Source organism: Felis catus, chromosome X (genome assembly GCF_018350175.1).
Source record: "Felis catus isolate Fca126 chromosome X, F.catus_Fca126_mat1.0, whole genome shotgun sequence".
Lineage (NCBI taxonomy): Eukaryota > Metazoa > Chordata > Mammalia > Carnivora > Felidae > Felis > Felis catus.
The window spans coordinates 44,717,125-44,741,530 of NC_058386.1; the positions used below are offsets into that span (position 1 = coordinate 44,717,125).

General features: G+C 39.1%; 1 protein-coding gene across 1 annotated transcript; it reads right to left on the reverse strand.

Moving 5' to 3' along the window:
- Nucleotides 1–1,466: 1,466 nt before the first annotated feature.
- On the reverse strand, nt 1,467–2,530 carry LOC123383472 (centromere protein V-like protein 3). Its single transcript, XM_045051074.1, has one exon. It carries the CDS (start codon nt 2,403–2,405, stop codon nt 1,617–1,619), a length of 789 nt encoding a protein of 262 aa, XP_044907009.1. The 5' UTR covers nt 2,406–2,530; the 3' UTR covers nt 1,467–1,616.
- Between the last annotated feature and the right edge of the window lie 21,876 nt (nt 2,531–24,406).

Here is a 24,406-nt window from a genome sequence, read left to right on the forward strand (position 1 = left end):
GAATTAAGGCCTAATCTGATCCTTGCTTAATTATTTCCTTGCATTCCTTTATAGTTTTCTTCCACCGTATATAGACCCTAAAAATATAGTTTACTATCACCTGTCTTTTTAAATCATTTTATACATGCAATTACACTGTATATATCAGTCTTATTCCTTCAGTAAAATTTGTATATCTCTGATTTGATTTTGTGTCTCACACTTAGAGAAAATCCTTATTTCCTCTGTTTTTCTGAGTACCTCACTGTTGCCCTCCACTTTATCTCCTGTTGATTTCTTTCTGGGTGTATGATTTTCATATATTTCATTACTAATTACTTTCCCTAGTATCATACTGTCTTCTGATCTTAAACATTAAGCCAGTGTGAGATGGTATACCTATCATGGCTAAATCTCAGCTATCTGAAGATGCTCCTATATTATGGATGACTTGATAGGAGGATATTTTGAGATTTAAAGTCAATGGAAAAGAGAAAACAAGCATTCACTGACTTAATAAGCACCAAGTACTATGCTAACCCTGAAAATGACATATCTGTTAGCTGTTAACGTTAATTACAGAAGATAAAATTCAGGAATAGAGACCTTAAGCAACTCCACATGTTATTTATGTAGTAGGTAGCAGTGGATTCAAACATAGTCTTTCCAGGAGGTTGAATCTGTAACACTCTACTATTTTCCTTCTCAAAAATTTAGGGGATCTGGAGAATTTTTGGCCACTACAGAAACACAAGGCACCACCATCTTCTCAAAAAATAAGACCAAATACCTTCAACAGCCAACGCTTCTCCTAGACAAGCCCTGCTGCAAATATAAATCAAACAACATAATCTCATTTTAAAAAGTATTTACTAAATTCTCAATACTTAACACACGTACAAGACAGGAATTTCAAAACATCAAAGAAGGCATACATAGTGTCTCCCCATCCCCCTTCCCAGAGGCAGTTTCTAAAACAAAACCAAGCAAAATGGCAACATCATTTGAAAACATAGGTGCAATGAGGTATGTAACACTAATGAACCTTAAACCTACTATATACAAATACATTAAATAAACACTGTGACCGAAAATAACGCACATCTCTAAGTAGCGAAAACGTGAGTGCGTACCTAACACACACACACACGCACACAGATAATCAACAGAAAACGTCCTCGTAAAGGTCTACAAAAGTGTTTAGATATAGTGAGTGGTCTTACATGCCAGATGCGACCATTAAAAACAATCTTGCTCACAATAGCACCATAACGGTACAGTACATATGAATAATCTGAAAATGATCTGTGAAAACTGTAGGAAGAATAATACAACTGAGTGTTATGCAAGGCGACCTGCAAAGGTAGACACTGCCTGCTGACGGGATTGGAAGACTAGGGCTGTTCACAGACACATGTGTGCTCAGTTTTTTTGATTATAAGCAAGTCCGTTGAAACACACTGAGAGGGAAGGGGTGGAAGCTTGGCGCGACATCACGGGTTCCCCAGTCCAGAAACCGACCTCTTTCATACAGTAATTCCTTCACAAGCACTGAGGTGGCCCCCTCGAAGGCCACCGGGCACGTTTCAGGCGGGTGGCGGCCCCAGTCACTGCTCCTCTTCAGGAGAGGCAGGGGCTCACTCGGGAGACGCGTTCTGGATGGCCTTGAGCTCCTTCGTGGCCTCCTCCCCCCAGTTGCCACCGTCGACCTCCTCGATGACCACACTGCGCACGGTGCCCGCGTCCAGGCAGTGCGGGGCGACGCCGTAAACCCCGGGGTCAGAGACAGACGCGTGGAAACTCTGCACCCCGCACCTGCTGCAGAAGCTGTGCAGCGCCGGGTGCGTGTGGGATCGGTACGTGACGATGCTCTCGGCGCCCAGCAGGAGAGTGAAGCGCGAGGCCGGGACGAGGAAGTGCCGGTGCTGCTTCTTCCTGCACAGCCTGCAGCTGCAATCCACCACGCGCAGGTCTGCGGGGGCCCAGACGGCGAAGCGGACCGCGCCGCAGTGGCAGCCGCCGGTGTGGTACACCAGGCCCGGGTACTCGAAGGTGTCCAGCAGGAACTTGGCGGCGCCCTCGCAGCTGAGGCCCCGCCGCTTCCTGAACGTCTCCCAGCGCTCCCGCTGAGCGCCCAGGTCCATCTCGCCCGGGGACGCGGCGGGCGCCGGCGGCTTCGGGGCTGGTAGCGGGCCTCTGGAGGCTGCCTCCCGGGTTCGCCGCCACCAGCGCTTCCGCCGCAACCTTGCGGAATCCCGCCGGGCGGCCGCCGGCTTCCTCCCCGCCGCGTGGCTCCCCACGCGGACTTGGAAAGGGGGGCGCCGCGCGCCCATGACCGCGATGGCTGCGCAGGCTGCGGCGGGATCCCCGGGCCGTTTTTGCCCCTGCAGCTGCTGGGTGTTTGCGCCGTTTCTCACTCTGCCCATGGCGCCTGCAGCCTTTCAAGCGCGTGCCCACTGCCCCTCGTTTCCTAGTAAGTTACCGAGGAGCCTCATTGCATCAGCCTGATTGGCCACTTGTTGAATATGATGTAGAGACCCTTCCTTTGACCCTATCAAAACAGCCTTTACTGGCCTGAATTTCAGTCAAAGGCAATTATTGACTGAGCACCTGCTGGGCACCAGGTACTCTACTGGACTCTGAGGATATAGAGATGCATTAGGCTGTCTAAAGCACCTACAATCTTTTAGGGTCAGTTATACAAAAATATAAAAACCAAAATAGTGTGGTGCTTGCTCTGGCAGAGGTAGGAACAGAGGTCTCTGGAAGGCAGAGAAAGATCCATACTTACAGGAGGGGTGGATTGGAGGGATCAAAAAAGACTCCTCCTGGAGGATTGATTCTTTTATTGTTATGTATGCTTTATTTTGATCTCTGCTAACTTTCTCTGTGATGAAGTCTACTTTATGTAATTAAAACAGCTACAACTGGTTTTTAATTAATGTTTGCATGATATGACATTTTCCGTTCCTTTTACATTTAATTTACCTATATTATCGAAATTGAAGTGATTTTCATATAAACGTTGTATGCTTAGTTGTGTGTCTTCCAGATACTGCTAATCTATTTTAATTAACATAGTCAATTTAAATTTTGGTAAGTATTGATATGCTAGTGTTTATGTCTACCAATTTATTATTTTTCTTTTGTTTTCTGTGTATCTCATTCAACTTTTCCTCCTTTCTTACCTTTCTATGCCTTACTTTAAACACTACAGGATTACATCTTGATTTTTTTATAGTATTTTTGAGTGTTTTGCTTTGTAAAGTTTTCTCATTGGCTGATCTGGGATTTACAATATACATATGTGACTTACCACAGTCTACTGATAGAAGCTTCATCATTTCCACTGAAATGTGGAAACCTTACTCCAATTTAGGTCCCTTTACTTTTCCTACTGTTAAACAAAATTGCCTAGATTATCAGATGCTTTTATGATTTTTTGTTTTAATCATGTGATGTGATTTCTCCAACTCATGAGCTTATTATATGTCGCATATGTATGTTCTTTCTACTATACTTTCTTTCTGATGCCCCCAGAAGTCTTCCTTTATAATTTCTTTTCTGCTTTAAGCACCTACTCTAAGTATTCTCTCAGCATACCTCTGCTAGTAACAAATTCTCTTCGTTTTCCTTTGCCTTAGAATGACTTGTTTTCTGCTTCATCCATTAAAGATAGTATTAGTGGATACAAAACTCATGGTTCACAGCACTATTTTGAACAGTTAAAAAATATCAGGACATTTCTTAATACCCCTCATTATTCAGATGAGAAATTTACTATCAGGAATATTGGTGTTTATCTATAATCAACGTTTATTTATTTTTTGGGACAGAGAAAGACAGAGCATGAATGGGGGAGGGGCAGAGAGAGAGGGAGACACAGAATCGGAAACAGGGTCCAGGTTCTGAGCCATCAGCCCAGAGCCTGACGCGGGGCTCGAACTCACGGACTGCGAGATCGTGACCTGGCTGAAGTCGGACGCTTAACCGACTGCGCCACCCAGGCGCCCCTGTTTATCTATAATCGATGTGTCATTGTAACTGCTTTCTGTGTTGTTGTCTTTAGTTATAAAAGATTGCCTCTGATGTATTTTGGCATAGATTTAATTGGGTTATGCTGTTCGCTTATTTTTAGACTCTCTGGGATTATATTTTTCACCATATTTTTGACATTTTAAGTTATCATTTCATATTATAATTTTTCAATTCCACTTTCTTTTTCTGGAACTCTGACCATATGGAATTTTAGAACTTTTGTTATTATCCTAAAATTCTCTGAGAAAGGATCCACTTGCTCTCTCTCTCTTTAATCTATTACTTCTCTCTTGCTCAAATTGGGTCAATTCTATTAATCAATGCTCGAGCAATGCTAATTTCTATAATTTCCACTCTAATCTTTTGAGCCCATCCAGCAGTATTGCAAAATTCCTGCTGCTGTTCTTTTTTATTTTTTTTTAGTTCTACAGTTGCCTTTTTTAAAATATAACTTCTATTTATCTCTGAGATTTCTATTTTTTTCCATCTGGTTTAGTACGAATTATAATTGCTTATTGAAACATTTTTGTGATGGTTGCTCTAAAATATTTGTCAGTTAATTACAACGTTAATTACAACATCTTAATCATCTCTCTGTTGGTGCTACTTGATTATCTTTTCTCATTCAAGTTACAATTTTCATAGTTCTTGCTATTGTCAACGCAAAATGAACAAATATTTTAGAAGTTCTAAAAGAATAGGAAGACAGTTTTATGTGAGCCCAAGTGAGGACAGTTGCCCGGGATACACAATCTTCACAAAGCAGAGAAAGCTCCGGAGGAGAAACGTTTAATACAGGGTTATATATGTTTTTGGTTACATTGAGTTAAAATCATCATGAGGAACGACATTCCAGAAAATTACATATGTTATCTTATACTTTTTAAAAAAAATTTTTTTAATGTTTACTCATTTTTGAGAGAGAGAAACTGAGCACAAGTGGAGGAGGGGCAGAGAGAGAGAGGAAGACACAGAATCCAAAGCAGGCTCCAGGCTCCAGAGCTGTCAACACAGAGCCCTACATGGGGCTCGAACTCATGGATCACAAGATAGTGACCTGAGCCGAAGTCGGACACTTAACCAACTGAGCCACTCAGGCACCCCTATCTTATATTTTTTGTATGTGCGCATTTGCAGGCTTCAGAGGTATGGGAACTTAGGGTAATTTTTACTCTTTAGTTTGAAATGTTTCTTTTAGGTTATTTGCTAATGAAGCAGATGCACAGTATGTGCTCAGGGCAGAAATAGAGCCCATGCTTTGAAGGCATTCTGACCTTGGTAAAAGTTAAAATATAGCTTTCCTGGGGGCCCAGAAGCAGGGTCCACAAACATTAAAATTGAAAATATCCTTATTTTTCCCCATTTTGATCAATAATATTTCCTCAGAAAGCACTGATGATTAGCCTTTTTTTATGTCCCTCAGTGCCAGTGTGACTGGCTTGTCTGCCCTGGGTCTGTCAAGTCCCTCATTGCTAGCTATGGATATATGTACATTTTTTAACCTAGTGTTCCTCATTGACGGGGGTGGGGGGAGCGGGATTTATTGTATCATAAATGGTGGGAAGCTTTAAAGTAATATATGTTTTCTATTGAGTCCAAGTGATGAGTAAACAGTATGCATGCTTAGCTTAGATTGTCTAGTTTTATGTGTGTTATAACATTTATAACAAAGGTATATGGATAGTATAAGAATTCCAATAAGTACAATTTGAAGGAACCAATGTGATGTTGGAATATACTCAAAAGAAAAAATGCAAAGAAACCTTCACATACATCTTGATAAAGGGGTGGGGAAATTTACAATTAGTTATGAGGAAAGATGGAGCATGTGCATTGAGAAAACGTATATGTAACATATATTCCCATGTTTTGGTATGGAGACTTAACAATAGAAGGAGGCAAAATTCAGCCCCTGACAGGAGGTTATCTTAGGACAAGGAGAAGGAGATAAGTGCATGCTCTGAGAGCTGGTACCTGGATGGGGTCTTTGCTTGTTATCTCTGGGCAAGGAATGTAGGGCCTTGCTTTTCCCTAGAATGGAACCATATAAGTTGATGATTCCAGCCTTCTCCAAAGATGGCTAGTGAGTTTGTGAGTGGGGTCTGAAAAGACACAATAGGTTAATAGAGGGAAACAGTTATCTGAAAAACAAGTTTTTAACTTTCCCTTAGTTTGAATTTCATTAACTCTATGGGGTACTATTTCAAATCCCTGCTGAGTTTTTTTTTATTCAATTTTTAAATTTTAATTTTTTTTTTTATTTTTCAGAGAGAGAATGAGCAGGAGAGGGGCAGAGAGAGTAGGAGACACAGAATCTGAAGCAGGCTCCAGGGTCTGAGCTGTCAGCACATAGCCCAAGATGGGGCTCGAACTCATGAACTGTGAGATCATAACCTGAGCCAAAGTTGGAGGCTTAACCGACTGAGCCACTCAGGCACCCCTCAAATCCCCTGTGAGTTTTGACCATTCCTCAATCTTGAAGAATTGGGATGATGACCACCCTAACTACTTATTTATTTCCTGAGGTGAGGTGGATTTGGGGTAAAAAACAGTTTTTTGCAAATCTTAGCTGTGACATGCCTACAGGCAGGGCTAAAAAGAAGTTTTTAATTTATAGATCACAGCAGTAAGGGAAATAGAAGCAACATGGAGTCAGACATGCTGTTTTTTTCTATTATAATTGTCCCATTGTCAATCCTTAATTCCATTTCTATAGAACATGGGTGGAGGTCCATCTTTTGTAACTACTTCAAAGTGAATTAGGGTACAGTAAGGGCTTTGGAATGGAAGGATTTGACATGGTACAGGACACAATATTTACTCCATTCTGCTAATGGAGGGGAACTATCAGAGATAGTTCCTTATCTGAGAACTTGGATATTTTCCTACATAGTTTGGTACTACATGAAATCATTAATTGTATCCCCAAGTATATTTTAAGGAAAAGTAACAGTATAATTATACACATCATTCCCTTTAAAATTGATCTGATATCAATGATATCCAAAAGCACAGATCAGTGAATCAGTCCCAGCCACCTTAGAAAGCGGGTGTGGTGGTGAGGGTCTTCTTGTAGCCAAGTGGCTTGTTACCCTATTTTATCTATATAGATTCTTATTCCCCAGAAGGAGTTAATTAGGTGCAGCAAGTGGTATTAGCCATCATATAGATTCTGCTTAGTTGGCAAGCAAACAGGTAATCAATAAGAAGCATTTTTATGGAAACAAAAGAAGAACACAGGTTGGAGCAAATTATAAACCCAGTGCCTGAGTCCCTAGTGCTGCCAGTGAGAAGATTTTAGATGTCAGGCTTGAAGCATCCTCAGATGCAGTGGGAGCAGGTAGCCGCAATCTATCTGATGGACTTTTCTGGTTTGTAGTTCAAATGTCTCTGGTGGAAGATGGTGGAACAGCATGGAAGCTTTTTGTGTGTCTTGCGTCCATGAAATACAGGCAGACCAACACTAAACCATCCTACACACCTAGAAAACTGATTGGAGGATTAACACAACAATTTGCACAACCTGAAACACAGAATTCAGCAGGTATGCAGTGCGGAGAGCTGAACTTGGGGAGCGAGAAGCCACCAAAGGTAGGGAGCCCCTTTTGCAGGTGGAGAGAGGACAGAGACTGGGGAGGGGGGAGCATACAGGAATAGCACCCCTCCCCAAAAGTAGCTGAAGAGAAAGTGGAAAATTGGAAACAGCCGCAGGTATTAAACTAAGAAAGGAGAAAGGAGAGGGTTTAAATTCCATTAAGACTGTAAACAAGGGGAGCTGTGCAACCCTGCAGCTCGATACCTGGTGGTGCTCTGGTGGGAAAGGTGAATCCCCAGGAACAGAGTGGGGTCCAGGAGGTTCTTGGGCCACACGGGGAAAAGTGGTTCCACTGCTAGAAGGACATTTGGTAGAGACTGTTGAAGCTACCTGGTCCGAGCAGACCCTGAAAGGCAGCCACATTCGCTGATGCTGGGGTAAGGTTGAGGGTAAAGCCTGGTGCCAGGTGTGTTGCGATTTTTCATAATCCTTGAAACGCTGATGCTACACAATCTTGAGATCTTTTTTGGGGGCGGGCTGGCACCTGGCCGCAGTCTCGGGGCACTGGCAACAGCAGGGTCCAGTGGGCATTCCTGGGTGCAGCCGACATTCAGCCATTGCTCATTCAGCCATTGCTCAGTGAGACCCTCCCACAGAGGGGAAGAACAGGTCAAAGCCGCAGTCCTTTGGAAGTAAGGGGCCAGGGAAAACAGCCTCATCTGAGACAAAACTTGGGAGAGAGGTACTGCCTGGGGCCTGGTCATGGAGAGTGGAAAAGCGGGTAGTGGACGAGAGCTGAAGACGGAGGACAGGTGCACGAATGCTGATCTGGGAGAACAGACTCAGTAGCTGGGTGGTGCCATTTTCACTGCTCCCGTGCATGCGCACCTACAAACACCACCACAATTCACCCCAGAGGGCTTGCAGCGCCATCTATTGGAGAGCGGAGCTGTTACACCGAGCCCCACCCAACTGGGCCAACTTCGCTCTTCAAGAACACAAACCTCACCACTGGCTTAATTTATGGACTAGAAAGAACTACGTGGACTGACCTCTAGGGGAAAACGAAATAATTTCAGTTCTATTTCAATCTGTTAGCAGGTTCATCTATTCAATTTTTTTCTTTTTTTTTCTTTTTCCTTTTTCCTTTTTCTCTTCTAGATTCTTTTCTTTTTCGTGAATAGAGAAAGAGAAAAAACTCATTTTTATTTTCAATTTTTATTAAAAATATGTCTTTAAATTTTATTACTATATTTTTTACTTTTGTGTAAAGTTTTTCAAATTCTACTTTACTTCCATCATTTTATTTTAGTCTACTTCAGTGTACTCACCTTTTCAAATTTTCAAACAATTTCCTTTTTTTTCTTTCATTTTATTTTTTCTCTTTTTCATTTCTTTTCTTTTTCTTGAATGCAGAAACAGAAAAACTTCATTTTTACTTTCAATTTCTTTTAAAAATATTTTATTTAATTTTTATTACTGTATTTTTTGCTTTTATGCAAATGTTTCCAAATTCTATCTAACTACCATCATTTTATTTCAGGATACTACAGTGTATTCACTTTCAAATTTTCAAATGATTTCTTTTTTCTTTTTTATTTTCTTTTTTCTTTTTTTATCTTTTTTCTCTTTTTCATTTCTTATCTTTTTTATTAAATACAGAAAACGAAAAAAATAATTTCTTTTTAATTTTTATTAAAAATATTTTTCTTTAATTTTTTCTACTATATTCTCTACTTTTGTGTATATTTTTTTCAAATTCTCTTTTACCCACATCATCTCATTTTAGTCCACTTTAGTGTATTCATTTTTTCAACTTCTCAAATGATTTCCTTTTTTTTTTTACCTCCCCCCCCTTTTTTTTGGTTTCTCTCATCTGTCAAACCACTTTCAACACCCAGACCAAAACAAACCTAGGATATAGCATCATCTATTCGATTTGTGTGTGTGCATTTTTAATTTTTAATTTTAATATTTTTTTTAATTTCAATTTTTTTAATTTCAATTTTTCTACCTCATTAATTCCTTTTCTCCCTTCAAAATGACAAAACGAAGGAATTCACCCCAAAAGAAAGAGCACGGAGAAACAACAGCCACGGGTTTAACCAACACAGATACAAGCAAGATGTCTGAAACAGAATTTAGAATCACTATAATAAGAATACTAGCTGGAGTTGAAAATATATTAAAATCCCTTTCTTCAGAGATAAAAGAAGTAAAAAATAGCCAGAATGAAATTAAAAATGCTATACCTGAGCTGCAATCACGGATGGATGCAGCAGTGGCAAGGATGGGCGAGGCAGAACAGAGAATTAGTGCTATAGAGGACAAACTCATAGAGAATAATGAAGCAGAAAAAAAGAGGGAGATTAAGGCAAAAGAGCACGATTTAAGAATTAGAGAAATCAGTTACTCATTAAAAAGGAACAACATCAGAATCTTAGGGGTCCCAGAGGAGGAAGAGAGAGAAATAGAGATAGAAGGGTTATGTGAGCAAATGATAGCGGAAAACTTTCCTAACCTGGGGAAAGACACAAACATCAAAATTCAGGAAGCACAGAGGACTCCCATTAGATTCAACAAAAACCGACCATCAACAAGGCACATCATAGTCAAATTCACAAAATACTCAGGCAAGGAGAGAATCATGAAAGCAGCAAGGGAAAAAAAAGTCCCTAACCTACAAGGGAAGACAGATCAGGTTTGCAGCAGACCTATTCACAATTTGGCAGGCCAGAAAGGAGTGGCAGGATATATTCAGTGTGCTGAATCAGAAAAATATGCAGCCAAGAATGCTTTATCCAGCAAGGCTCTCATTCAAAATAGGATAGATAAAAAGTTTCCCAGACAAACAAAAATTAAAGGAGTTTGTGACCACTAAACCAGCCCTGTGTGGGAGGCTGGACCCCGGTGCCAGGCTGAGACTGGGTCGAGCAATGGCTCCCTGTTGACTCAGCCAACCCGGTGGTTCCCCCTCCCATTCCCCCACTTGCAAGGGCATACGAAAGCCTTGTCAAGGCTGGGAAAGTTAATTCCTGAAGCCTGTGGTCTGTGGGTGTTGGCAGTAATGTTACCCCCCTTTTTCTACCCCGAGTCAAATAGAAACAAACATGGGAACTGTGTTTTGCTAGCAATCTATCAACAAGGTCTTGCTGTGACCCGTTTAGAAAGTTCACAAGGTACACAGAACTAAATGTTTTGGTTGGCAGAGATCATGTGAAACCTGTTTATTCTTAGAATGACCTGATCCATAAGAGTCTTGATATAAAAGACTGTGTACAGCAACAATAAAGCCATCACTTGGGCCATCAGCCCAGGGGACCCTCCTGTTCCCAAACTGGTTTCTCTTTTTTTTTTTTCTTGCATTCCCCTACCCTCAGAACCCTGATCTCGGTGTTTGTTGCACTGGTTGCAACAGCCCTGCAAGAAATTTTAAGGGGGACTCTCTGAGGAGAGAAAAGATGAAATATATATATATATATATATATATATATATATATATATAATATAAATATAAAATATAACAAATAAATACCAAAAGCAACAAAAGATTTGAAAGGACCAGAGAACATCACCAGAAACTCCAACTCTACAAGCATCATAATGGCAATAAATTCATCTTTCAGGACTTACTCTAAACGTCAATGGACTCAATGCTCCAATCAAAAGACATAGGATAACAGAATGGATAAGAAAACAAGATTCATCTTTATGCTGTTTACAAGAGACCCACTTTAGACCTAAAGACACCTACAGATTGAAAATAAGGGGATGGAGAACCATCTATCATGCTAATGGCCAACAAAAGAAATCCAGAGTAGCCTACTTATATCAGACAATCTAGACTTTAAAATAAAGACTGTATCAAGAGATGCAGAAGGGCATTATATCATAATCAAGGAGTCTATCCACGAAGAAGACTTAACAATTGTAAATATTTATGCGCCAAATGTGAGCGCACCCAAATATATAAATCAATTAAACATAAACATAAAGAAACTCATCTATAGTAATACCATAATAGTAGGAGACTTCAACACCCCACTCACAGCAATGGACAGATCATCTAATCAAAAAATCAACAAGGAAACAATGGTTTTGAATGACACATTGGACCAGATGGACTGGTCCATTCAGAACATTTCATCCTAAAGCAGCAGAATACACATTCTTCTCCAGTGCACATGGAACGTTCTCCAGAATAGACCATATACTGGGACAAAAATCAGCCCTAAGTAAGTAAAAAAGATAGAGATCATACCATGCATATTTTCAGACCACAATGCTATGAAACTCAAAATCAACCACAAGAAAAAATTTGGAAAGGTAATAAATACTTGGAGACTGAAGAACATCCTACTAAAGAATGAATGGGCTAACCAAGCAGTTAAAGAGGAAATAAAAAAGTAAATGGAAGTCAATGAAAATGATAGCACTACAACCCAAAACCTCTGGGACACAGCAAAGGCAGTCATAAGAGGAAAGTATCTAACAATCCAGGCCTTCCTAAAGAAGGAAGAAAGATCTCAGATACACAACCCAACCTTACGCCTTAAGGAGGTGGAAAAAAAACAGCAAATAAAACCCAAAAACAGCAGAAGACAGGAAATAATAAAGATTAGAGCAGAAATTAATGCTATCGAAACAACAACAACAAAAAAAACCCAAACAGTAGAACGGATCAATGAAACCAGAAGCTGGTTCTTTGAAAGAATTAACAAAATTGATAAACCACTAGCCAGCTTGATCGAGAAGAAAAAGGAAAGGACCCAAATAAGTAAAATCAAGAATGAAAGAGGAGAGATCACAACCAACACAGCAGAAATAAAAACAATAATAAGAGAATATTATGAGCAATTATATGCCAATAAAATGGGCAATCTGGAAGAAATGGACAAATTCCTAGAAACATATCCACTACCAAAACTGAAACAGGAAGAAATAGAAAATTGGAACAGACCCATAACCAGTAAGGAAATCGAAGTAGTAATCAAAAATCTGCCAAAAAACAAGAGTCCATGACAAGATGGCTTTCCAGAGGAATTCTACCAAACATTTAAGGAAGAGTTAATACCTATTCTCTTGAAACTGTTCCCAAAAATAGGAATGGAAGGAAACTTCCAAACGCTTTCTATGAAGCCAGCATTACCTTGATTCCAAAACCAGACAGAGACCCTCTAAAAAGGAGAACTATAGACCAATTTCCCTGATGAACATGGATGCAAAAATCCTCAACGAGATATTAGCCAACCGGATCCAACAATACATGAAAAAAATTATTCATTACAACCAAGTGGGATTTATACCTGGGATGCAAGGCTGGTTCAGTATCCGCAAAACAACGCGATTCATCACATCAATCAAAGAAAGGACAGGAACCATATGATCCTCTTGATAGATACAGAGAAAACATTTGACAAAATACAGCAACGTTTCTTGATAAAAACCCTCAAGAAAGTAGGGATAGAAGGAGCATACCTCGAGATCATAAACGGAGAGATTTCCCCTAAGGTCAGGAACAAGACAGGGATGTCCATTCTTGCTACTGTAATTCAACATACTATTGGAAGTCTTAGGCTCTGCAATCAGACAACACAAAGAAATAAAAGGCATCCAAATTGGCCAGGACGAGGTCAAACTTTCAATCTTCGCAGATGACTTGATACTCTATATGGAAAATCCAAATGATTCCACCAAAAAACTGCTAGAATTGACTCATGAATTCAGTACAGTTGCAGGATATAAAATGAATGCACAGAAATCGGTTGCATTCCTATACACCAACAATGAAGCGACAGAAAGAGAAATCAAGGAATCGATCCCATTTACAGTTGCACAAAAAAACATAAAATACCTAGGAATAAGTCTAACCAAAGAGGTGAAAAACCTATACACTGAAAACTCTAGAAAGCTTACGAAAGAAATTGAAGAACACACACCAAAAAAAGAAAAATATTCCATGCTTCTGGATAGGAAGAACACATATTGTTAAAATGTCGATACTACCCAAAGCAATCTACATATTCAATGCAATCCCTATCAAAATAACATCAAAATTCTTCACAGAGCTACAATAAACAATCCTATAATTTGTATGGAACCAGAAAAGACCCCTAATTGCCAAAGCAATCTTGAAAAAGAAAACCAAAGCAGGAGGCATCACAATCCCAGACTTCAAGCTATACTACACAGCTGTAATCAACGACGGTATGGTACTGGCACAAGAAGAGACACTCAGATAAATATAATAGAATAGAGAACCCAGAAATGGACCCACAAACATAGGCCACTAATCTTTGACAAAGCAGGAAACAATATCCAATGGAATAAAGACAGTCTCTTCAGCAAGTGGTGCTGGGAAAACTGGACAACGACATGCAGGAGAATGAACCTGGACCACTTTCTTACACCATACACAAAAATAAACTCAAAACGGATGAAAGATCTCAATGTAAGACAGGCAGCCATAAAAATCCTCGAGGAGAAAGCAGGCAAAAACCTCTTTGATCTTGCCTGTAGCAACTTCTTACTCAACACGTCTCCAGAGGCAAGGGAAACAAAACCAAAAATGAACTATTGAGACCTCATCAAAATAAAAACCTTCTGCACAGCGAAGGAAACAATCATCAAAACTAAAAGGCAACCGACAGAATGGGAGAAGATATTGCAAATGACATATCAGATAAAGGGTTAGTATCCAAAATCTACAAAGAACTTATAAAACTCAACACCCAAAAAACAAATAATCCAGTGAAGAAATAGGCAAAAGACATGAATAGACACTTCTCCAAAGAACACATCCAGATGGCCAACCGACACATGAAACAATGCTCCACATCACTCATCATCAGGGAAATACAAATCAAAACCACAATGAGACACCACCTTACACCTGTCAGAATGGCTAACATTAACAACTCAGGCAACAACAGATGTTGGCGAGGATGGGGAGAAAGAGGATCTCTTTTGCATTGTTGGTGGGAATTCCAGCTGGTGCAGCTACTCTATAAAACAGCATGGAGGTTCCTTAAAAAACTAAAAATAGAACTACCCTATGACCCAGGAATTGCACTACTAGGCATTTATCCAAGGGATACAGGTGTGCTGTTTCGAAGGGACACATGCACCCCCATGCTTATAGCAGCACTATCAACAATAGCCAAAGTATGGAAAGAGACCAAATGTCCATCGATGGATACATGGATAAAGAAAATATGGTATATATATACAATGGAGTATTACTCGGCACTCAAAAAGAATGAAATCTTGCCATTTGCAACTACGTGGATGGCACTGGAGGGTATTATGCTAAGTGAAATTAGTCAGAGAAAGACAAAAATCATATGATTTCACTCATATGAGGACTTTAAGAGACAAAGCAGATGAACATAAGGGAGGGGAAACAAAAATAATATAAAAACAGTGAGGGGGACAAAACATAAGAGACTCTTAAATATGGAGAGCAAACAGGGTTACTAGAGGGGTTGTGGGACGAGGGATGGGTTAAAATGGGTAAGGGGCATTAAGGAATCTACTCCTGAAATCATTGTTACACTATATGCTAACTAATTTGGATAAAAAATTAAAAAAAAAGAAAAAATAAAGTTAAAAAAAAAGAAAAAATATAACTAATTAAACTAAAATTAGTAAAAAAAAATGTTTCTGGTGATCCTATAGATCAATAGGCCTATAGAGCAATAGGCATAGACATTATCTGTATATGAGCTACTGTGACAATTTCTCTGAAGTTTACCTCAAGTTGACTAGCTTCAGTCTGCAGGGATGGTAAGGCTGGGGAACTCTGTAAGCAGGGTATCAGGCTTAAATTCCCAAGGGGCTTTATTGGCTCCATAAAGTCAATCTTCATTTCTTAAAGCTGTCTGGTCATATCTGAGTCTATGTATGTCTCTCTCAAATATGACATTCCAGTCAAAGCCTGGGTCATATAACCAATGTTTCCAAGAGTGTCCTGTTATAAGAAGAACAGATTTTTATTGAACTTATGTAAGTAATTACAATTGCCATGAAAGAATACTCAGCGACAGTTTCTAAGTTCTGGAGGGTTTGGGTAGGGAGAAAAGATAAATGCTTCAATTTCTTCATAAACAAATATTTTATCACATTTCTATAAGTTATAGATACCTAAGGAGAAAAAGTTTCCTTCAATCTGGAAGAACAAACATCAGAGAAACAGCAATATTTTCAAACAAGTGTCATAAAAACTACAAACATCTTCCTTAATTCATTTAGTCCCATGTTATTAATTTTTGTTCTGTTAGAATGTAGTTTTCAGTTCATTTCAGAAATCCTTACTCAGTTTAGTTTTATGACCTTAAGGGTATCAGAAATCTGTATTTGTCAAAAGTCCTTTTTGGGAATCTCCTTGAAGCTGAAACGCATTTTGCAAGGGCATCTTAACAGTAGCTATAAATGACAAAAGACTCAAAAATGGGCGTGGTTTGATGAGACTGATGAGAGTTCATTACAATGCAGTTGACAAGGAAATTTGGTTATTTTTATAACACACATTTTAATAATCAGAATTTTAGGTGATGACATTATAACAGGACATATTAAAACTTTAGGAATTTCATAGAATTTTATAACAGTTATAGCATTTACCCACAATGATAACCTAAGAAAATTTGTCATCATTTGATTGACAATGCTTCCCATGTGACTTAACATACCAAATAACAAACCCAATTAGTCAAAAATGCTTCATTTAGGATTTGAATTTCTGGGAATTTTGTTTGAAAAAAAAACTAACTCAGAATGTTTTAAAGCATGTGCCTACATAGAATCATAGATTATTATGCAACCTAATGTATAAGTATCTGTTCAATCAAGATTGCCATAAGGCATTTTATGGAAGGTTGTATGGGTGTTAGCAAAACTTAACTCCATTAATATTGAAAAGTTTTAGTTTTCTTAAGTAATTAAAGACTTCATAAAAATAAGTACAGAAACCTAGGTTTTGGGGTAGATAGGTAAAAAAAACACTTTGTTTATAATTTCTTCTCAAGAGCAGACCAACAATCCAAGGCAGCCCTGTCTTTTTAACAGAAAAAAGGCAAATTTTAATTTTCTATCAGTATACTTTTAAAGCTCACATATTCCAATATTAGTCACTCCTGACCACACATAAAATTCTTTTCCAAAGATGCTCCTTCATAAACCTCCTACAACTTTCTTTTTCATTTAATTTTGTCCTAAATTTCCCCTCTCTAAATAAGCAGTCTTCGTTTCAGGACAAAATTATTTTCTTTACCATCAACAAAACTGTATTCTCATTCCTTATACCTTCTTATATATCTCCTAATTTCCTACATATAGAGTTGCTGTCTTTATCATTTTTCAACAGTCTCAGTATTATTTCTCAAAATTTTACTTAGAAACTTTAGTCTCCACTAAAAACTAACTGGTAACAAATTGTGAGTTATTACACCAGAATTCTTTAGACTGACAAATTTATGAATATATTTCATAATTTTTAGCTATGTCTTTTTTTCATAGTACAGTCCTTAATAAGGCACAAAGCATGTTAACCAACAGATCAAAGTATCTTTAGTTTCTCAGCAATAAGAAGCCAAAAGCAGACAAACCTATGTTCAGTAACTGTTGGTTTAGTATTCTATCCTATTTGAAAAAGACTGGTCAGTCTGGGTTTTCATACTGACCCATCATGCTGCTATTAGCCTGGCTGGCCTTGGCTATTGGCCTTTGCTTTACACATTCTGGTGCCCTGTTATGAAGTGCATGTATGTTTAAAAAAAATGAAGTGCGTATATGTTTATAATGTTTATAAATTCCCTGTAATGGACTTTTTAAATTATAAAAATTTCCCTTTATTTGTAGTAATATTTTTTTGCTTTATAGTCTTTTGTACTGATACTGGCATTGACAACATAGCCTTTTATAATTGCTGCTTGCATAATACATGTTTTTCTATCCTTTTTCTTTTAACCTGTAGGTAAATTCAAATCTAACATGTGTCTCTTGTAGACGGTATATGGTTGGATCTCCACTTTTTTTAATTTATTTATTTTTATTTTTTTAATATATGAAATTTATTGTCAAATTGGTTTCCATACAACACCCAGTGCTCATCCCAAAAGGTGCCCTCCTCAATACCCATCACCCACCCAACCCTCCCTCCCACCCCACATCAACCCTCAGTTTGTTCTCAGTTTTTAACAGTCTCTTATGCTTTGGCTTTCTCCCACTGTAAACTCTTTTTTTTTTCCTTCCCCTCCCCCATGGGTTTCTGTTAAGTTTCTCAGGATCCACATAAGAGTGAAACCATATGGTATCTGTCTTTCTCTGTATGGCTTATTTCACTTAGCATCACACTCTCCAGTTCCATCCACGTTGCTACAAAAGGCCATATTTCATTTTTTCTCATTGCCACGTAGTATTCCATTGTGTATATAAACCACAATTTCTTTATCCATTCATCAGTTGATGGACATTTAGGCTCTTTCCATAATTTGGCTATTGTTGAGAGTGCTGCTATAAACATTGGGGTACAAGTGCCCCTATGCATCAGTACTCCTATATCCCTTGGATAAATTCCTAGCAGTGCTATTGCTGGGTCATAGGGTAGGTCTATTTTTAATTTTCTGAGGAACCTCCACACTGCTTTCCAGAGCGGCTGCACCAATTTGCATTCCCACCAACAGTGCAAGAGGGTTCCCGTTTCTCCACATCCTCTCCAGCATATAAAGTCTCCTGATTTGTTCATTTTAGCCACTCTGACTGGTGTGAGGTGATATCTGAGTGTGGTTTTGATTTGCATTTCTCTGATAAGGAGCGACGTTGAACATCTTTTCATGTGCCTGTTGGCCATCAGGATGTCTTCTTTAGAGAAGTGTCTATTCATGTTTTCTGCCCATTTCTTCCCTGGGTTATTTGTTTTTCGGGTGTGGAGTTTGGTGAGCTCTTTATAGATTTTGGATACTAGCCCTTTGTCTGATATGTCATTTGCAAATATCTTTTCCCATTCCGTTGGTTGCCTTTTAGTTTTGTTGGTTGTTTCCTTTGCTGTACAGAAGCTTTTTATCTTCATAAGGTCCCAGTAGTTCATTTTTGCTTTTAATTCCCTTGCCTTTGGGGACGTGTCGAGTAAGAGATTGCTACGGCTGAGGTCAGAGAGGTCTTTTCCTGCTTTCTCCTCTAAGGTTTGGATGGGTTCCTGTCTCACATTCAGGTCCTTTATCCATTTTGAGTTTATTTTTGTGAATGGTGTGAGAAAGTGGTCTAGTTTCAACCTTCTGCATGTTGCTGTCCAGTTCTCCCAGCACCATTTGTTAAAGAGACTGTCTTTTTTCCATTGGATGTTCTTTCCTCCTTTGTCAAAGATGAGTTGGCCATACGTTTGTGGGTCTAGTTCTGGGGTTTCTATTCTATTCCTTTGGTCTATGTGTCTTTGTTTGTGCCAATACCATGCTGTCTTGATGATGACAGCTTTGTAGTAGAGGCTAAAGTCTGGGATTGTGCTGCCTCCTGCTTTGGTCTTCTTCTTCAAAATTACTTTGGCTATTCGGGGCCTTTGGTGGTTCCATATGAATTTTAGGATTGCTTGTTCTAGTTTCGAGAAGAATGCTGGTGCAATTTTGATTGGGATTGCATTGAATGTGTAGATAGCTTTGGGTAGTATTGGCATTTTGACAATATTTATTCTTCCAATCCATGAGTAGGGAATGTCTTTCCATTTCTTTAAATCTTCTTCAATTACCTTCATAAGCTTTCTATAGTTTTCAGCATACTGATCCTTTACATCTTTGGTTAGATTTATTCCTAGGTATTTTCTGCTTCTTGGTGCAATTGTGAATGGGATCAGTTTCTTTATTTGTCTTTCTGTTGCTTCATTGTTAGTGTATAAGAATGCAACTGATTTCTGTACATTGATTTTGTATCCTGCCACTTTGCTGAATTCATGTATCAGTTCTAGCAGACTTTTGGTGGAGTCTATCGGATTTTCCATGTATAATATCATGTCATCTGCAAAAAGTGAAAGGTTGACTTCATCTTTGCCAATTTTGATGCCTTTGATGTCCTTTTGTTGTCTGATTGCTGATGCTAGAACTTCCAGCACTATGTTAAACAGCAGCGGTGAGAGTGGGCATCCCTGTCACGTTCCTGATCTCAGGGAAAAAGCGCTAAGTTTTCCCCGTTGAGGATGATGTTAGCTGTGGGCTTTTCATAAATGGCTTTTATGATCTTTAAGTATGTTCCTTCTATCCCGACTTTCTCAAGGGTTTTTATTAAGAAAGGGTGCTGGATTTTGTCAAAGGCCTTTTCTGCATCGATTGACAGGATCATATGGTTCTTCTCTTTTTTTTTTGTTAATGTGATGTATCACGTTGATTGATTTGCGAATGTTGAACCAGCCCTGCATCCCAGGAATGAATCCCACTTGATCATGGTGAATAATTCTTTTTATATGCCATTGAATTCAATTTGCTAGTATCTTATTGAGAAATTTTGCATCCATATTCATCAGGGATATTGGCCTGTCATTCTCTTTTTTTACTGGGTCTCTGTCTGGTTTAGGAATCAAAGTAATACTGGCTTCATTGAATGAGTCTGGAAGTTTTCCTTCCCCTTCTATTTCTTGGAAAAGCTTGAGAAGGATAGGTATTATCTCTGCTTTAAATGTCTGGTAGAACTCCCCTGGGAAGCCTTCTGGTCGTGGACTCTTATTTGTTGGGAGATTTTTGATAACCAATTCAATTTCTTCGCTGGTTATGGGTCTGTTCAAGATTTCTATTTCCTCCTGATTGAGTTTTGGAAGAGTGTGGGTGTTCAGGAATTTGTCCATTTCTTCCAGGTTGTCCAATTTGTTGGCATATAATTTTTCATTGTATTCCCTGATAATTGTTTGTATCTCTGAGGGATTGGTTGTAATAATTCCATTTTCATTCATGATTTTATCTATTTGGGTCATCTCCCTTTTCTTTTTGAGAAGCCTGGCTAGAGGTTTGTCAATTTTGTTTATTTTTTCAAAAAACCAACTCTTGGTTTCCTTGATCTGCTCTACCATTTTTTTTAGATTCTATATAGTGTATTTCTGCTCTGATTTTTATTATTTCTCTTCCTCTGCTGGGTTTAGGCTGCCTTTGCTGTTCTGCTTCTATTTTCTTTAGGTGTGCTGTTAGATTTTGTATTTGGGATTTTTCTTGTTTCTTGAGATAGGCCTGGATTGCAATGTATTTTCCTCTCAGGACTGCCTTCGCTGCGTCCCAAAGCGTTTGGATTGTTGTATTTTCATTTTCGTTTGTTTCCATATATTTTTTAATTTCTTCTCTAATTGCCTGGTTGACCCACTCATTCTTTAGTAGGGTGTTCTTTAACCTCCATGCTTTTGTAGGTTTTCCAGACTTTTTCCTGTGGTTGATTTCAAGCTTCATAGCATTGTGGTCTGAAAGTATGCATGGTATAATTTCAATTCTTGTAAACTTATGAAGGGCTGTTTTGTGACCCAGTATATGATCTATCTTGGAGAAGGTTCCATGTGCACTTGAGAAGAAAGTATATTCTGTTGCTTTGGCATGCAGAGTTCTAAATAGATCTGTCAAGTCCATCTGATCCAATGTATCATTCAGGGCCCTTGTTTCTTTATTGTCCGTGTGTCTAGATGATCTATCCATTTCTGTAAGTGGGTGTTAAAGTCCCCTGCAATTACCACATTCTTATCAATAAGGTTGCTTGTGTTTATGAGTAATTGTTTTATATATTTGGGGGCTCCGGTATTCGGCGCATAGACATTTATAACTGTTAGCTCTTCCTGATGGATAGACCCTGTGATTATTATATAATGCCCTTCTTTATCTCTTGTTACAGCCTTTAATTGAAAGTCTAGTTTGTCTGATATAATATGGCTACTCCAGGTTTCTTTTGGCTTCCAGTAGCATGATAAATAGATCTCCAACCCCTCACTCTCAATCTAAAGGTGTCCTCAGGTCTAAATTGAGTCTCTTGTAGACAGCAAATAGATGGGACTTGTTTTTTTATCCATTCTGATACCCTATGTCTTTTGGTTGGCGCATTTAATCCATTTACATTCAGTGTTATTATAGACAGACACTGGTTTAGAGTCATTGTGATGTCTGGATGTTTTCTGCTTGTAGTGATGTCTCTGGTACTTTGTCTCACAGGATCCCCCTTAGGATCTCTTGTAGGGCTGGTTTAGTGGTGACAAATTCCTTCAGTTTTTGTTTGTTTGGGAAGACCTTTATCTCTCCTTCTATTCTAAATGACAGACTTGCTGGATAAAGGATTCTCGGCTGCATATTTTTTTCTGTTTAGCACAGTGAAGATATTGTGCCAATCCTTTCTGGCCTGTCATGTTTCAAAAGAGAGATCAGTCACAAGTCTTATAGGTCTCCCTTTATATGTGAGGGCACTTTTACCCCTTGCTGCTTTCAGAATTTTCTCTTTATCCTTGTATTTTGCCAGTTTCACTATGATATGTCATGTAGAAGATCGATTCAAGTTACGTCTGAAGGGAGTTCTCTGTGCCTCTTGGATTTCAATGCCTTTTTCCTTCCCCAGTTCAGGGAAGTTCTCAGCTATTATTTCTTCAAGTACCCCTTCAGCACCTTTCCCTCTCTCTTCCTCCTCTGGGATACCAATTATACGTATATTATTTCTTTTTAGTGTATCACTTAGTTCTCTAATTTTCCCCTCATACTCCTGGATTTTTTTATCTCTCTTTCTCTCAGCTTCCTCTTTTTCCATAACTTTATCTTCTAGTTCACCTCTTCTCTCCTCTGCCTCTTCAATCCGAGCCGTGGTGGTTTCCATTTTGTTTTGCATTTCGTTTAAAGCGCTTTTCAGCTCCTCGTGACTGTTCCTTAGTCCCTTGATCTCTGTAGCAAGAGATTCTCTGCTGTCCTCTATACTGTTTTCAAGCCCAGCGATTAATTTTATGTCTATTATTCTAAATTCATTTTCTGTTATATTATATAAATCCTTTTTGATCAGTTCATTAGCTGTTGTTATTTCCTGGAGATTCTTCTGAGGGGAATTCTTCCGCTTGGTCATTTTGGATAGTCCCTGGAGTGGTGAGGACCTGCAGGGCACTTCCCCTGTGCTGTGGTGTGTAACTGGAGTTGGTGGGCGGGGCCGCAGTCCGACCTGATGTGTGCCCCCAGCCCATTGCTGGGGCCACAGTCAGACTGGTGTGTGCCTTCTCTTCCCCTCTCCTAGGGGCGGGATTCTCTGTGGGGTGGCGTGGCCCATCTGGGCTACTTCCACACTGCCAGGCTTGTGATGCTGGGGATCTGGCGTATAATTGAGGTGGGTAGGCAAGGTGCATGGGGGCAGGAGGGGCAGGCTTAGCTCGCTTCTCCTTAGGTGATCCACTTCAGGAGGGGCCCTTCTTCCGTGGGCCTCTTGTCTGCGCTTGGCTCTGGAGACTCCATTCTGCTAATCTTCTGGCGGCTTTCTGGGTTATTTACACAGGTGTAGGGGGAATCTAAGTGATCAGCAGGACGTGGGGTGAGCCCAGCATCCTCCTATGCCGCCATCTTCCCTTTCTCCTTGGCAAAATAATTTCTAAAAGAAAATACGAACTGAGCTTTGGAACATTTCAGTCCTGGCATGGAATGCAGTTTTTACACAAGTGTCTTGTGGTTTAGAAATGCGATTTCACAGCTTATCTTCCATTACATGAAAGTGTTTACGGTGTGTCTGGAGCTGGAGTAAGTTCCTGCGGGTGCCCAAGAGCAGGGGTCTCCTCTCTCCTCTCATTGATTTGCTGATGCCTAACTGCACTGACACAGAGGTGAGATACCAGGTAGAGAGAGCTCCCTTTTTTATTCCAATCTGACAATCTCTGATTCTTGATTGGATTGTCTAGTTCACTCACATTTGATGTTATTATTGATAAAGTTAGATTAATGCCTGCATTTTACCTTTTCTTTTCTATAGGTCTCAAATAATTTTGTTTCTTTTTTCCTGCTTCAATGCTTTCTTTTTTTATTAAGCAAATATTTTCTAGTGTTGTTTTATTATTTTTAAAGTTATTTATTAGTGCTCTCTCTAGGCCTTTCCATAACATTTCAAATTATGAGAATCTCTTCCAGGTTTATATTAATTCCAGGGATACATTGAAATGTTTTTAATGGCGCTCTATACACTGTTCCACATTTTTTGTGATAATATAGTTTTTTTTTATTTACTTATTTTTGGGAGAGAGGGAGAGAGAGAGAGAGAGAGAGAGAGAGAGAGAGAGAGAGAGCGCTAGCAGGGGAGGGAAGAGACAGAGAGAGAGAGAGAGAGAGAGAGAGAGAGAGAGAATCCTAAGCAAGCTCTGCACCAGCAGTGCTGAGCCCAATGTGAGGCTCAAACCCAAGAACCATGAGATCATGACCCGAGCCAAAACCAAGAGTCAGACGCTTAACCGACTGAGTCACCCAGGCACCCCTGTTGTAATATTGTTATAGATATTAAATTCATGCTTATTACAGACCCAACCATTTTTGTTATGAGAATTTATATAAGTAATGTTTGGATGTATGTCTACTAAAGAAGTTGAGAGAAGAGAAAAGAGCAAGTACATAATTATAGAGTTTGTTATTAAACCAAGGTAGTTCTATTCGTTTCTTCCTGTGGGTTTGAATTACCATCTTGTGTCATTTCCTTAGTCAAATACAACTCTGCTCCCACCTACCTCCTTTGTGCTATTATTGTCAAATATATTTACATTTCAAAAATTAGATGCCCAACCAGCCAATTATATCCATATTAATTTATAAAACTGCTTTTTAAAACAGAGGATAGAGAAGAAAATTTATGCATTTTATACTTTATTTTATAATTGTAGAATTGCCTTTGCCAGTGTTCTTT